A 15,856-nucleotide genomic window follows, 5' to 3' on the forward strand; every position below is an offset into this window, starting at 1 on the left:
AAAGGCAACACAGCACCATAAAGATAATGACCAGCTCCTCAGAGGCCGTCCTGCCCAAGCCCCACCCACCGCGGTGCAGAGTCCAACCCTGGAGGCGGGAGGGCAATGGACACTCGGCAGTTCTGCACCTGAGACACACAGGTGGGTGCTGGCGCAGCAAAGGCGGATCCCACACTCTGGAGAGATCCCCCTCCATCGGGAGGACCCACGGGCGCTCATGCACCTTCCCAGACCCAGTCGCAGCCCCTGGAGGGAAATGGTCCTTGTGGGTAAGAGAAAGTGGACCGAGCAGGGCTGGATGGGGGAGGGGAGGGAGACGGGGCCCTCGCTAGGACTTCCATGAGCTCACACACCTGGGCACAACTCCCCCCACCTCCCTTCCACACACACACACACACACACACACACACACACACACAGAGAACTTTCCCCTGGGTGCCCCTTCTCCCTGACCCCCTCCTCCACCTCTCCAACTGGGCCCCTTCCCAATCCCTCACTCGAAGGCCTTCTCCACAGAGTCAAGGCTTTGGGTCCACAGATCAGTAGATCCCCAACAGATCCCCAGCTCCATCCACATCCACTCCCCTGGTTTTGACATTAAATCAAAGTCTTAGGGACTTTTTAAAAATGTATATTTTAGCCGAAATCAGTTTGGCTCAGTGGTAGAGCATCAGTCTGCAGACTGAAAGGTCCCGGGTTCGATTCCGGCCAAGGGCATGTACCTGGGTTGCGGGAACATCCCCAGTGGGGGGTGTGCAGGAGGCAGCTGGTCGATGTTTCTCTCTCATCGATGTTTCTGGCTCTCTGTCCCTCTCTCTTTCTCTCTGTAAAAAATCAATAAAATATATATTTTTAAAAATGTATATTTTATTACTGACTTTTTACAGAGAGGAAGGGAGAGGGGTAGAGAGCTAGAAACATCGACCAGCTGCCTCCTGCACACCCCCCTACTGCGGACATGCCCGCAACCAAGGTACATGCCCTTGACTGGAATCGAACCTGGGACCTTTCAGTCCGCAGGCCGACTCTCTATCCACTGAGCCAAACCGTTTTTGGCATCTTGTGGGACTTTTATCCTCCACCCAGATGCTCCTGCCCAGGGCTCCCTCTGGGCTCTGCCCAGTGCTCATAGAGGGCTGGCATTGCCATGGTGACCGAGACCACCCTCCCCGGGCTCACCTCCAGGGCCAGCTGCCCATCGGCCACCCCATTCCTTAAACCCAGAGTGGTGGGGGGACCAGGAGGGGGTCCAGGAGGCTGGGGCAGCCCCCCGGGGCGGGGCCCTCAGACCCAGGCTGGGGAGGAGGCGACACCCACGCTGAGAGCTGAGGGATGGGGAGGCATGAGTCAGCCAGGAGGAAGTGGGGACCGGCGGGCCAGAAGGGGGGAACGGCTCGGGTGAAAGCTCGGTCAGGAGAGAGGGCGGTGGGTCACGAGGGCTGGGTGTATGACTGGGGCTTCCAACGAATGAATGAACAAATGAATGAATGAATGAATGAGGGAGGGCATGGGGTGAGGCGGTGGGATAGATGGGATGGGAGAGGAGTCTAAAGGAGTCTGAAAGGCCAGCTCTCTCACTCAGGGTGTGAGTTTGAACTTCATCACGGGAGAGCAGCGAGAGAGCCGTGGTGAGTATCTGAGCAGGGGCAGAGAGCAGGGGCCACCACTGGGCCTTGTAAGGGTCTGCAAGCTGCCGTGTGAGGATGGGCTGGAGGACACTGGGGAGGGTCCAAGGATGTGTCCAGGCTGGACGACAAGGAGGAGAGAACGGACCAGGGTGGAGGGCGGAGTGGGTGGGGAGGAGAGGACAGGGTGTCTGAGAATCATTACCTGGATGATGGAAATTTCTCTCTCTCTCTCTCTCTCTCTCTCTCTCTCTCTCTCTCTCTCTCTCTCTCTCTCCCTCCCTCCCTCAGTCAGTTTGCTGGCCTGTGGGGTCTGCCAGACCTCCGGCCAAATCTCCATCACCTCATCCCCAACGATCGAGGGCTTTAATGCCTCCCTGGAGCTGCAGAACGTCCCCGAGGGCGTGCAGGAGTACAGCTGGCATCGGGGCGAGAAGGACAGCGCGGACTCCATGATCGTCAGCTACTGCCCGCCCTTCAGTGCCTGGCAGCTGGGGCCCATGTACAGCCTCCGGGAGACCGTGACCGCGGAAGGCCGCCTGGTGATCAGGGACGCCCTGCGGAGCGACACGGGGAGCTACACGGTGCGGGTGGACCTGGGCAACGAGACCCAGAGAGCCACGGGCTGGCTGGAGGTTCAGGGTGAGCTGGCAGGGCGCCCCACTCCCTCAGCCTGAGAGTCCGACCTGGTGGCATGGGGAGTGGGTGCCTCGGCAATCTTACCACCCAAGTCTCCCACCCATCCCCGGACAGACGGCCCCGGGGGCCTCAGCAGATGTAGCTTAGCTCCCCGCCCCCTCCCCTGCCTGGAGATGGGTCACTCTACCTTCACGAGGCTGCAGTTTCTTTCTTTCTTTCTTTCTTTCTTTCTTTCTTTCTTTCTTTCTTTCTTCTTCTTTCTTTCTTTCTTCCTTCCTTCCTTCCTTCCTTCCTTCCTTCCTTCCTTCCTTCCTTCCTTCCTTCTTTCTTTCTTTCTTTCTTTCTTTCTTTCTTTCTTTTTGTAAAAAAAAAAACATATTTTATTGCATTTTTACAGAGAGGAAGGGAGAGAGATAGAGAGCCAGAAACATCGATGAGAGAGAAACATCAACCAGCTGCCTCCTGCACACCCCCTACCGGGGATGTTCCCGCAACCAAGGTACATGCCCTGGATGGGAATCGAACCTGGGACCCTTCAGTCCGCAGACCAACGCTCTATCCACTGAACCAAACAGGTTTCGGTGGGGCTGCAGTGTCCTTGTCAGTTGTTCGTTATCTGTGAGTAAGGCAGCATGACAAATAGCCTACCGGCTTAGCTAAACAAAGAACCGCCCCATTAAAAAAAGAATATATATATATATGTCTTTTTATTGATTTTAGAGAGGAAGGGAGAGGGAGAGAGAGAGATGGAAACATCCATGATGAGAGAGGGTCATTGATCAGCTGCCTCCTGCACGCCCCACACTGGGGATATAGCCCACAACCCAGGCACATGCCCTTGACTGGAATGGAACTTGGGACCTTTCAGTCCACAGGCCGATGCTGTATCACAGAGCCAAACTGGCTAGGGCAAGAACCTCATGTTTTTTTATTGCACAGTTTCTGTGTCAAGATTTCAGGCATGGTCCTAGCCGGTTTGGCTCAGTGGATAGAGCGTCAGCCTGCAGACTAAAAGGTCCCAGGTTCAATTCTGGCCAAGGGCATGTGCCGAGTTGCGGGCTTAATCCTTTCCCCATCTCCATCTCCTAGTAGGAGATGTGCAGGAGGCAGCCAATTAATAATTCTCTCTCATCATTGATGTTTCTATCTCTTTATTTCCCTCCCTTCCTCTCTGAAATCAATAAAAATATATACACTGAGTGGCCAGATTATTATGATTGCTGAACGCATAATAATCTGGCCACTCAGTATATATATGAGGCCCGGTGAATGAATTCATGCATGGGTGGGGTCCGGCCAGCCTGGCCAGGGGGAGGGGACATGGGAAGTTGGCCGGCCTGCCTGCTGGTCCAACTCCTGGTCAAGGAGACAATTTGCATATTAGCCTTTTATAGGATATACACTGAGTGGCCAGATTATTATGCGTTCAGAGGTCATCATAATCTGGCCACTCAGTGTGTGTGTGTGGGGATATATCGAATATATATATATATATATATATATATATATATATATATATATATATATATATGAAAAGGGTTTCAGGCACGGCTTCGCTGAGTCATGGCCTCATAAATGTTGACTCATAAATGCTGGCCCCATGGCTCTGTGGCTCAGTACACAGGCATTTCACATCTTGGCTGTTTGCTCCCTCAAGGTCAGCCAAACTCTCTCTCTCTCTCTCTCTCTCTCTCTCTCTCTCTCTCTCTCTCTCAGCTACTAAGCAGTCTTATAAGACACAAGGTCCTGATGGGCGTGACAGCCATCACCTCTTTCACTATATTCTATAGGTTAGTCACAGGTCCCACCCGTATATATTGCATGGCCTTGGGACTTTGTCTTCCCTCTGTGGTCCTCAGCCTTCTCATCTGTAGAATGGAGGTACCATCCAGGCCTGGGGTCTGTCGCCAAGTCGGAGGGGGGCACTGGTCAAAGACATGGGACGCAGAGCAACTATGATGAAGAGTCCAAATACCACCTCTCTCTGTGAATTCGACCCACAGCTCTCAGGGCGAGGAAGTCCCGATTTGGGGGTGGGGGGAGGGTTCAGACACAACCCTTTGGCCACATGCTTATGCCAAGACCTGGCTACAGAGGCAGGGGATCCACAGCAGTGTCTCCGGGCAGAGGATGATGGGCCCATCTCCGCAAGTGCCCCCCATCTCGGCCGCCCTGTGCCCACCCCCTGCTTTTCTGGGTCCCTCTTAGTTTCAGGGGTGCTCTCCTGCCAAGACCCCAGACGCCCGACCCCGATTTTTACAACTCTTGCTTTCTCCGCCCCCACACCCAACATACCCCAAACCCGCCCACCTCCCACCCCTCCTCCCTTGGAGACAGAGCAGGGCTCGGGGAGGCAGACCCCACAGCTGATCTCCCGCTCTTCCCACAGAGTGGGGGGACGACCCCGGCATCTCGGCCAACACCACCTCCGTGGTGGAGTACGGGGACCCCATGGCCGCCTTCTGCCACACCAACGTCACCGACGCCACCCGGATCCGGTGGTACGTGAACTCCGAAGAGGCATCCGGCAACGAGCGGGTGGCCATCTCGCCCGACGGCAAGACCCTCCTCCTCCTCCAGCCCAGCCGCTTCGACGTTACCATCCACTGCACCGTAACGAACGTCGTGGGGTTTGCTCAGAGAAGCGACTCCCTCTTTCTGAAGGTGGCCTGTACGTGGTCTAGGGGGGGGGGTGGGGGAGGGGGAGGTCATGGGTGTGATGCCAGGGCTGGGCTCCTAGGCCTTCTTAGGGGCATAGGGGTTCCACGGGCAGGACTGGAGAAAGGGGACAGTGTTGTGGGGTTGAACCCTGGGTTCAAAATAAGACGACCACCGGAGGTTGATGATTTATTTAAAAAAAAAAAAAAAAAAACCAGGCAAAGATTTATTGAAGTATCTGGCCAGGACAGCAGCAAGAACACCACACACAGGCGGACACCACACGACTGCCCTGCTTCCAGGGCAGATAGTTCTTTTTAAAGGTTCTGAGAAGGAAAACCCCCATTCTGCAACAAACTGTTGTTTGGAACTTCCTGCTGTTCTTCCCAGATAAAATGTTGCTTTCTAGTTTGCTTTAGCCAGTGTGAAGAATGATAAAGATAAACTTAGCTGTCTGACCTTGCAGGCCAGAGACCAGATATGCCCACAATCTCAATCCCATGCCAGGTGCACTTTCTCAATTGGATAGAACTGTATTGTTTTCAAGGCCAGCATCGAGATAACCACTAAATGCATATAGGGCTGGCTCTTTAATAAAAAAAAAAAAAGGAAGTTCTGCCTGTAACCTTGCTTAGAATTTGAATTCATCCTCCCTAAGCCCATTGCACTATGAACAAAGCAAGTCTCTCCAAACTCTCCCCCTGCACCATCCGACCGCTGGGGAACTCTGCAACAGTTCAAACCACAGGAATTTTCCTTTGTTCTAAATTCTGAATCCTAAAGACTATATTCTAAAAACTGGGGGCAGCCCACAGGGTCGTTCCCAGTCACATCCTGCTGGACATTGGAATGTGGCCCTATCTTGCAGAAGCAGAACTCAGTGGTTAATCTCCAAAGGTTATGGTCCCAGGCACAGGAAAATTGCCTTCGCAGGTTTAAAATTCAAACAGCAGTTTTTACCAAAGTTTGGTTGCCATTATATTTCAGACGGCATCTGTTTACTTCCTTTTCTGGTGATGCCTGCTTTTCCTTCACATGTGGGCTATTTCTTTGTCTCCCGTGGTTTCTCTTTTCAGGATGTCTGGTTATGTAGTTCTCTCCTTTTCTCCCAGCTCAGTGTGTTGTCTTCTCTGCTGACAATCCGCCATTCCTCACTCTTTTGCTGGAATGGTAGGTGAGGATGGGGCAGGGCAGAAGAGGGAAGACCAGGGGACAGCATCTGGAGCCAGCCTGCAGTCCAGCCGGTTCTGGGTTCAAAGCCCCAGCTCTGGGTCTTCGTGGAGAAGGCAATTCCCGGCCTTCATCCACTGTGTACTGGTTGGAGGTTTGACCCAGGCCCCAGGCCCCAGTTGCCATGGGTGATACAGCTGCTCAGGGAAATGCCCCTCCCCACCCCCAGGGCCACAGGGGGACTTGCTTAACCTTTCTGTAGGTCCACAGAAGACAGTTAAACCCCCAGTCTTCTCCTCTGAGCCTCGCCTTCCGCATCCATAAAGTGGACCCACCCCAGGGGTTGCCTTGGGAACTAAGGGACGGTGTAAAGTATTGAGAGCAGGGCCTGGCATGCAGCGGGCAAGATGCATCTGTTTCCACTCTGCGCTTATTTAATTAATTAATTTATTTATTTATTCATTCTTTTATTTATTTAAAATATATTTATTTATTTATTTATTTTTTACAGAGAGGAAAGGAGAGGGAAAGAGAGTTAGAAACATCGATGAGAGAGAAACATCGATCAGCTGCCTCTGCCACACTCCCTGCTGGGGATGTGCCCGCAACCAAGGTGCATGCCCTTGACCGGAATGGAACCTGGGACCCTTGAGCTCACTGGTAGACGCTCTATCCACTGAGCCAAACCGGTTAGGGCTTTTATTTTTGTTTTAAATGTTGTTGTGTTTTGTTTGTTTGTGTGTTTTTTTTTTTTTTTTGGTTGTAGTAGCTTTTTAAAAAATATATAATATTTTTATTGATTTCAGAGAGGAAATGAGAGGGAGCGAAAGATAGGAACATCAATGATGGGAGAGAATCATTGATCGGCTGCCTCCTGCACACCCCTCACTGAGGATCAAGCTCGCAATCCGGGCATGTGCCCTTGGCTGGAACCTCCTGGTTCATAGGTCGACGCTCAACTGCTGAGCCATGCCGGCCTGGCTACCCCTGCTTTATGACAACATAAAAGGCTACCACGGGACTGGCTTATATAGTACATGCTTCATCATGGAAGACATTATTATTATTATTATTATTATTATTATTATTAAAATATATTTTATTGATTTTTTACAGAGAGGAAGAGAGAGGGACAGAGAGTTAGAAACATCGATGAGAGAGAAACATTGATCAGCTGCCTCCTGCACACCTCCTACTGGGGATGTGCCCACAACCAGGGTACATGCCCTTGTCCGGAATCGAACGTGGGACCCTTGAGTCTGCAGGCCGACGCCCTATCCACTGAGCCAAACCGGTCAGGGAGAAGACATTATTATTATTGTTGTTGTTGTTGTTGGCCCAGCTGCCTTGCCTGGGGGTAGGTCTAGGGGCCTGCTCGGGGTGCAGCAGCGTGGGGAGGACTTTGTGTGGACTGAGGGGAAGAGACAGGGCGCTGGGGCGGGGGTGGGAGGGGGTCAGACACTGAGGTCCCCGTCTCCGCAGATGGACCGGACGGCGTGACTCTGAAGACCAGGCCCTCCATGTTCAGCGGCGTCCTGCCCGCCGAGGTTGGCTCCGCGGTGCAGCTGGAGTGCAGCTCCACCTCCTCGCCGAGGCCCGAGTACCGCTGGGTCCACAACGGCTCCCTCCTGAGCTCGGCCCCAAGCCTCAGCTTCCCAAGCCTGACCTGGGAGCAGATGGGCAGGTACAGGTGCATCGCCGAGAGCCCTGTGACCCAGCTGAGGTTCTACAGGGACGTCCGGATCCAGAGGCCCCGTAAGTGCAGCCTGGCCAGGCCTGCTCCCAATGGTTGCACAAAATCCTCTCGTCATCTGAGGTCGGAGCCCAAAGCTGCTTTCTCTAGGAAGCTCCCAGGGTCCTCAGAGTTGAGTTTCTATTTTTATTTTTTTTTCATTTTTTTTTTTTAAACTAGAGGTCCGGTGCACAAAATTCGTGCACAGGGCCAGGGGAGGGGGGCGTCTCCCTCAGCCCAGCCTGCACACTCTCCAATCTGGGACCCTTTGAGGGATGCCCAACTGCCCGTTTAGACCCAATTCCAGGACTGCTGGCTCCCAACTGCTCACCTGCCTGCCTTCCTGATTGCCCCTAACCACGTCTGCCTGCCAGCCTGATCACCCCCTAACCACTCCCATGCCTGCCTGATTGATGTCTAACTGCTCCCTTGCCAGCCTATTTGCCTCCAACTTCCCTCCTCTGCCGGCCTGGTCACCCTGACTGCCCTCCCCTGCAGGGTTGATCGGCCCCAACTTCCCTCCCTTACAGGCCTGGTGTCTCCCAAACTGCCCTCCCTTGCAGGCCTGGTGTCTCCCAAACTGCCCTCCCCTGCCGGCCATCTTGTGGTGGCCATCTTGTGTCCACAATGGGACAGCCATCTTTGAGCACATGGGGGCAGCTATTGTGTGTTGTAGTGATGGTCAATCTGCATATTACCCTTCTATTAGATAAGATGTATTTTGTATTGATTTCAAATATCGATAGGAAGGGAGAGGAAGATAGACACATCGATGATGAGCGAGAATCATGGATCGGCTGCCTGTAACCCAGGCACATGCCCCTGACCAGAGTCGAACCTGGGACCCTTCGGTCCACAAGCTGACGCTCTATCCACTGAGCCACCCTGGCTGGGGCAGACCTGAGTTGGTGTGAATTCCAGGGAGATAAGGTCCCGGGACATTGGCTGAGCGCACACTCTGTGCCTGCCACCCTTCCGACCGGGGCGAGCCTCACAGGCTCCCTTCAGAGCAGGGGCCTGTTGCACACATCACCTCCATTGTACAGGTGAGAACACTGAGGCTCGGGCAGCTGGGTGCTTTGCTCAAGGTTCCAGTCCTTGTCAGCCGAGGAGGCAGGATTCAAACCCTGGCAGTCTGGCCACACAGCCCTTGCCCTCACCCTCTCCTCCCCGGGCTGCCTCCCCAATGAGGAAGTGGGAAGACGGAGGGGAAGTGGTGCAGAGAAAGGAGATGTTCGCCGTGGAGGTGGTGGCTGAAGCGTGGTTTTGATAGCAGACACAACAAGGGTCCGTGGCTGCCTGTGGCCACTCAGCCAATACGCAGAGGCAAGGTTGAATCCTTTAAGAGGGTTTATGTTTTTTAAGTGTTTTATTGATTTTTTTACAGAGAGGAAGGGAGAGGGACAGAGAGTTAGAAACATTGATGAGAGAGAAACATCGATCAGCTGCCTTCTGCACACCCCACACTGGGGATGTGCCCGCAACCAAGGTACACGCCTTTGACCGGAATTGAACCTGGGACCCTTCGGTTTGCAGGCTGACGCTCTATCTACCAAGCCAAACCGGTTAGGGCAAGAGCATTTATTAATCAGACTAGAGCACAGATTTGGGCACCAGTGGGGTCCCTCCACCTGGCCCATGGAGATTGGGCTCAAACCGGCTCTCCAACATCCCCCAAGGGATCCCAGATTGGGAGAGGGCGCAGGCATATGGTTGCTGCTCGGTGAATATTTGCGCTATCTGTGCAAGGAGTGTGTGACCCTGTGTCCCCAGCACGCTCTCACCCTCTCACCCTCTCACCCTCTGTCCCCTCCTGTGGGTCTCTTCTTCTCCAGAGCACTCATTGCTCCTGCAAGGATACGAGACGTCGCTTTGCTCCCAGCTGCCATGTCAGCCCCCTGAGGGCGGGACATTTGTTCTGCTTTCTGTGGAGCTCCTCCTGCCCAGACAGGGTTTTGCACACAGCAGGTCCTAACAGGTCTTTGGAGAACAGGCATGTGGGTGAATGAAGGGATGACGGAATGACAGTCCTGACCCCCAAGTTCCCTCTCCTTCCAGGGACCATCCCTGTGGGCGGGCCAGAGTTCTACCTCTCGGGGCCCTTGCTGGTGTTCTTCATCGGGATGACGGCCCTGGGCGGAGTCTACCTCTGTGGAGTCCTGATCTACATCCTCGTCACTCGTTTGTCCACCAGGTACCTGTTGCTCAGGGTCAAGGGTGGGGCACTAGGTTGGGGTTCTGGGGCTCAGAAGCCAGTACTACCTGGAATGGAGGTAGCAGAGCGAAGGGGGAAGGGACAGGCCAGGAACTGGGTTGTCAGGGACTCTATGGAGCAGACACGCAGGTCTTTTTTTTTTTTTTAAATATATATTTTTATTGATTTCAGAGAGGAAGGGAGAGGGAGAGAGAGAAACATCAATGATGAGAGAATCATCAGCTGACTGCCTCCAGCACGCCCCCTATGGGGGATCAAGCCTACAGCCCAGGCACGTGCTCTTGACCGGAATCGAACTTGGGACCCTTTAGTCCACAGGCTGATGCTCTATCCTCTGAGCCAAACCAGCTAGGGCAAGGTAAATTCTTTGTAGTTGTTGTTGTTGTTGTTAATCCTCACCCAAAAATATTTTTTTTTCATTGAATTTTAGAGAGGGGGAGAGAGAGAAACATCGATGTAAGAGAGACACATCGATTGGTTGTCTCTTGCATATGCCTTGACCAGGGCCAAGGATCAGGCCTGCAGCCAATGTAAGTGCCCTTGACCAGTAATCAAACCTGGGACCCCTCAGTCCATAGGCCGTTGCTATATCCACTGAGCCAAACCAGCTAGGGCTAGATAATTTCTATAAATCATCTACTGTAGTGCCCTGCACACTATAGGTGTGAAATAAATCATCATCACCATCATCATTGACATCATCAGTCATTACGCCAGGTCATGCTAACTCCTTCCCCAGGTATGCTCAGCCTCTTTTCCCTCCGTTCATCCCCTGCCCCTGCCATCTTCCTCCAGCAACCTTAAGACCTCAGAAACAAAAAGTATGGGGAATGTTGAGCCAAGCATGTCGAACTCACAGCCCACAATGAATATTTTTGTGGCCCAGCCAATACAACAGCATGTAAAAAACATTTTTAAAATATATTTTATTGATTTTGTATAGAGAGGAAGGGAGAGAGATAGCGAGTTAGAAACATCAATGAGAGAGAGTCATCAATCATCTGCCTCCTGCACACCCTCTACTGGGGATATGCCCGCAACCAAGATACATGCCCTTGACTGGAATCAAACCCAGGACCCTTCAGTCCCCAAGCCGACGCTCTATCCATTGAGCCAAACCAGTCTTGGCGTAAGAAACATTTTAAGAAAAATTCCGTAACTTAATTTTTATAATATCCTGTTACACATAATCCTATATAATAAAAGCCTAATATGTAAATTGTCCCCTCAACAGGGAGTTTGAGCAGGAGTTTGACCATGGGTTGGGGCTGGTGGCAGCCACAGTGGCAGGGAGCTGGGGGGAAGGGAGGCCCCCTTGGCCAGTAGCCACTAGGGACCCTACCCATTCATGAATTTTGTGCACTGGGCCTTTAGTTATTAATAACACACTAAAATGTCTGCTAATGACTGATGGCTATAATTGTGTTGCATTCATTTCCCTTAAATGCCTTACATGAGGGTGCTCAATTTTTTTTCTTCTTCTTTTTAAAAAAAATATATTTTATTGATTTTTTACAGAGAGGAAGAGGGAGGGATGGAGAGTTAGAAGCATCGATGAGAGAGAATCATCGATCAGCTGCCTCCTGCACACCCCCTTCTGGGGATGTGCCCGCAACCAAGGTACATGCCCTTGACTGGAATTGAACCCGGACCTTTCAGTCCACAGGCTGATGCTCTATCCACTGAGCCAAACCGGTTTCGGCATCAATTTCTCTCCACTAATACCAGCAGTGAATATTTTAGCAGCCGATTGCCACCTTATTAGTCTTGGACTGACTTGTTTGGAGTGTGCAACAGGAAATATTTCACTTTTGGAGAACAAGAGAAGTAGGTTTGGAGCTTTCTTGCCTGGAAAGTGTGGGAAGGTGGGCCCAGTGGAGAGAAACCAAGATGGCGGCATACGTAAACACCTAGTCTACTGCCTTGCACAACAATTTCAAAACTGCAGCCAAGAGACAAAATGGACATCGTCCAGAACCACAGGAAGGCTGGCTGAGTGGAAATTCTACAACTACAATAGAAGGCCCCTGGAGGGTCTGGAACACAAAGCTGCCTCCTCATCTGCCCAGGACTCTCTTGCTTTCTCTCCATTTCTTATGGGCCTGAGATGTGACTTCTTCCCTGATTTCTCTCCACAGGAGAAGCCGGGCTATATAAGTGTCCACCTTAGACTTGGAGGAGGAGACCAGATGAACAAGGAGGTGAGAGGGACAGGGGATGATGGAGAAGGGCTGAGAGTCCTCACAGGGGCGGACTCGGCTGTGGGGGCTGGTACTCACAGGGGACCATGAAGAAAGGGAGCAGCCACAGTCACACATGTGCCCTGAAGCTGGGAGACACAGGCTCCTGGAGAAGGTCTGAAGGACCCGGGATGGGACATCACAGACAGCATGGCCATGGGCTGCTGTGTCTGTCCATCAGAGCCGGCCAATGGGCTACAGGCTGGGGTGGGTCCTGCGGGGAGCTCTGTGTTCTAATTCCAGTGCCTCTTCCCCCTCCAGCAAACGTGCTACTGAGGTCCCCACTTTTTTGAACCTGAAGCCACGGACCATCAGACGTGCTGCAAAGATGCCCCAGCTCAGCATTGCCCATGGAGACCCTCCATGGCACCAGCACCAGCATCGCTATCATCACTCCTGTCCCCATTCATGGGCACAGCCTTGGAGCGCCCAGCAGCCGGGGATTGCTGAGACGGGGCACAGCGCGTGTTGAGCTAATTTGCGACCCGGGAGGAACTGTGCTGGGGGAAAGGTGCCTACTAAGCATGGGAAAACGCTCACACCCCGACAAGTTAGAAATGCTTAATCATGCAAAGCAGCATCTGACGGGGCCGCCGTTATTTAAAAGCATAGATTAATTTATTGAGACAGATAAAGTATATACAGCATGTATGTAGGGGTTTCCTCATTTTGCGTGTATGCACACATGTATACACACCTGTAGGAAAATCGCGAAAAACGTTCACCAGGAGCATGGCTATCGCTTCATGTACTTCTTTACACATCACTGTATAGTCTAATATGTTTTGTTTGGGTGTTTGTGTGTTTTTTTTTCTCACAAAGTCTGTACATCCTATCTAATAAAAGAGTAATATGCAAATTGACCATCACTCCAACACACAAGATGGCTGCCCCCATGTGGACACAAGATGGCCACCACAAGATAGTCATCAGGGGAGGGCAGTTGTGGGCAATCAGGCCAGAAGAGGAGGGCAGTTGGGAGGGACCAGGCCTGCAAGGAAGGGCAGTTGGGGGCAACCAAGCCTGTAGGGGAGGGCAGTTAGGAGTGACCAGGCCAGCATGGGAGGGCAGTTAGGGGCAAACAGGCTGGCAGGAGAGCAGTTAGGCATCAATCAGGCTGGCAGGGGAGTGGTTAGGGGCAATCAGGAAGGCAGGCAGGTGAGCAGTTGGGAGCCAGCAATCCTGGATTGTGAGAGGGATGTCCAACTGCCTGTTTAGGATTGGGCCTAATCGGGCAGTTGGACATCCCTGGAGGGGTCCCAGATTGGAGAGGGTACAGGCTGGGCTGAGGGCACACCCCCCCCCCCCCAACACCGTGCACAAATTTTGTGTACCAGGCCTCATAGTTGCTTTTATAATCAGAAAATAACCAATAAAATTAAAACAGCATGAAGTGAGTTCAGATCCCATGATGCCATTTCTGGAACTTTCTTTCTGAGTTGTCTTTGTGGATGTGCCCACAAGTATCTAAACAAATGTGGTTATTACTATGAGAGAGAGAGAGAGAGAGAGAGAGAGAGAGAGAGAGAGAGAGAGAGAGAGAGGGAGAAAGGGAGGGAGCCCTGGCCGGTGTGGCTCTGCTGATTGGGCAGCATCCTGTGCACGGAAAGGTTGTAAGTTCAATTCCAGGTCAGGCCACATGCCTGAGTTGTGGGCTTTACCCCAGGGTATGCAGAAGACAGCCAATTGATGTTTCTCTTTCACATCAATGCTTCTCTCTCTCCCTCTTCCTTCCTCTCTCTCTAAAAAAGGAAAAATTAAAGAAGGAAGGAAGGAAGGAAGGAAGGAAGGAAGGAAGGAAGGAAGGAAGGAAGGAAGGAAGGAAGAAAGGAAGGAAAAAAGGAAGGGAGGGAGAAAGGGAGGGAGGGAAGGAAGGAAGGAAGGAAGGAAGGAAGGAAGGAAGGAAGGAAGGAAGGAATAAAGGAAGGGAGAATGACAGAGAGAGAGAGAGAGAGAGAGAGAGAGAGAGAGAGAGAGGGAGAGAGACTCCTCCCTGGCTAAATGTATGGACCTGTGGACAGCCAGAGCAGCAGCTGCTGTTGGAATATTCAGACTTAAAACAGCGCCTGGATTCAAGGCAACGCCCCAGGACCCAGTGCTGAGGACCGCCTGTGGCCTCGAGCAGCTCCCCAGCGCCTCCTCTGTTCCTTGGGGACAGCACCGACCCCCTCAGGTGTCAGGGTGAGGACTGAGTGAGACAGGATGGATGGAGGCTGGAGGCACGGAGGCCCTGAGCAAATGTGCTGGTTTTCTAGGGCTGCTGGGTGGCTTGAAACCGTGGAAACGTGTTCTCTCCCATCCTGGAGGCTGGAAGACCCACATAAAGGTTTCGGAGGGGCCACGCTCCCCCAGAGGCCCTTGGGAAGAGTCCCGCCTTGCCTCTTCTGGCCTCCTCAGCCTTCCTGGCTCTGCAGCATCACAACTCCAATCTCGGCCTCCACTGTCTCATGGGCCTTTCCCTTACCTGTGTCCAAATCCCCTTCTTCATGTGTGTGTGTGTGGGGCGGAGCGGGGGGGCACATTGTTCACTGGATTTAGGCTCTCATCAAATCCACTCGGACCTCATAATAACTTGATTGCATCTGCAAAGTCCCTATCTACAATAACAAAAGGGTAATATGCCAATCAGATTGGACAAAGCCATGGTGGCTGGGGCTGAGGCAGAGGAGGTTAGGGGTGATCAGGCCAGCATGGAGAGCAGTTAGGGGCATCAGGCAGGCAGGCAGGTGAACAGTTAGGAGCCAGCAGTCCCAGATTGTGAGAAGGATGTCAGATTGGAGAGGGTGAAGACTGGGCTGAGGGATCCCTTGCCTCTTCTCTCGGTGCACAAATTTCATGCACCTGGCCTCTAGTCTCTAAATAAAATCCTATTTCTGGGTCTTATCATTGAGGACACAATCCAACCCACATCAGTAGGTGTTCATTCTCAGGATCATTGGACCCCGATGGTCCCCACTGTCCATCACCAGTCACCACCTTCCTCCTGAGCTCCATGCCACCCATCTATCTAGCTGCCTGTTGGGTGACGGTCTCTATGGGGAGATTACAGAGACCCACCCGCTCCCAACATGTGACTCTCCTCTTGGTCCCGCTCCCCAACACTTGAGAGAAATGAAAACATATCTTGAAACAGCCAGGTACAAACATGCTCGCAGCTGCTTTATGTGTCATTGCCCCAAACTCTAAACCAGGCGTCCTCAAACTTTTTAAAGTGGGTGCCAGATCACGGTCCCTCAGAGAGCTGGAGGGCCGGACTATATGAACTACAATACTAATTCCTACTGTAAAACCTCGGCTGCACTCACTGCCCAAAAAACCTGGCGGGCCGGATCAGACTCCTCTGCGGGCCGCATGTGGCCCACGGGCCATAGTTTGAAGACGCCTGTGTAAACCAACCAAATGTTCGTCCATAGAAAAAAATATGGGTACACAAACCATGATAGACTCTCACAGCAGGATCCTCAACAAATGCGAGGCCAGGTTTAAGACAAGCAGACACACAGAGGTATGATTCTAATTACAGAAACTGATTATATCACGTGAAAAATTCACTATTTTTTTTTTTTTATAGAGAGGA

At 52.3% G+C, this 15,856-nt stretch overlaps 2 protein-coding genes across 5 annotated transcripts in view; one reads left to right on the forward strand and one right to left on the reverse strand.

The window, feature by feature from the left end:
- Positions 1-15,856, reverse strand: part of CD33 (CD33 molecule) — a 56,218-nt gene that overhangs the window by 32,898 nt on the left and 7,464 nt on the right. The window lies entirely within an intron of this gene.
- CEACAM18 (CEA cell adhesion molecule 18) lies at positions 67-12,981 on the forward strand. The gene is made up of 7 exons (XM_036430375.2): positions 67-269; positions 1,917-2,267; positions 4,654-4,935; positions 7,575-7,847; positions 9,883-10,018; positions 12,178-12,240; positions 12,541-12,981. Exons 1-6 carry the CDS (start codon positions 218-220, stop codon positions 12,194-12,196), a joined length of 1,113 nt encoding a protein of 370 aa, XP_036286268.1. The 5' UTR covers positions 67-217; the 3' UTR covers positions 12,197-12,240; positions 12,541-12,981.

Source organism: Pipistrellus kuhlii, unplaced genomic scaffold, assembly GCF_014108245.1.
Source record: "Pipistrellus kuhlii isolate mPipKuh1 unplaced genomic scaffold, mPipKuh1.p scaffold_m20_p_108, whole genome shotgun sequence".
In the NCBI taxonomy this organism is placed as follows: domain Eukaryota; kingdom Metazoa; phylum Chordata; class Mammalia; order Chiroptera; family Vespertilionidae; genus Pipistrellus; species Pipistrellus kuhlii.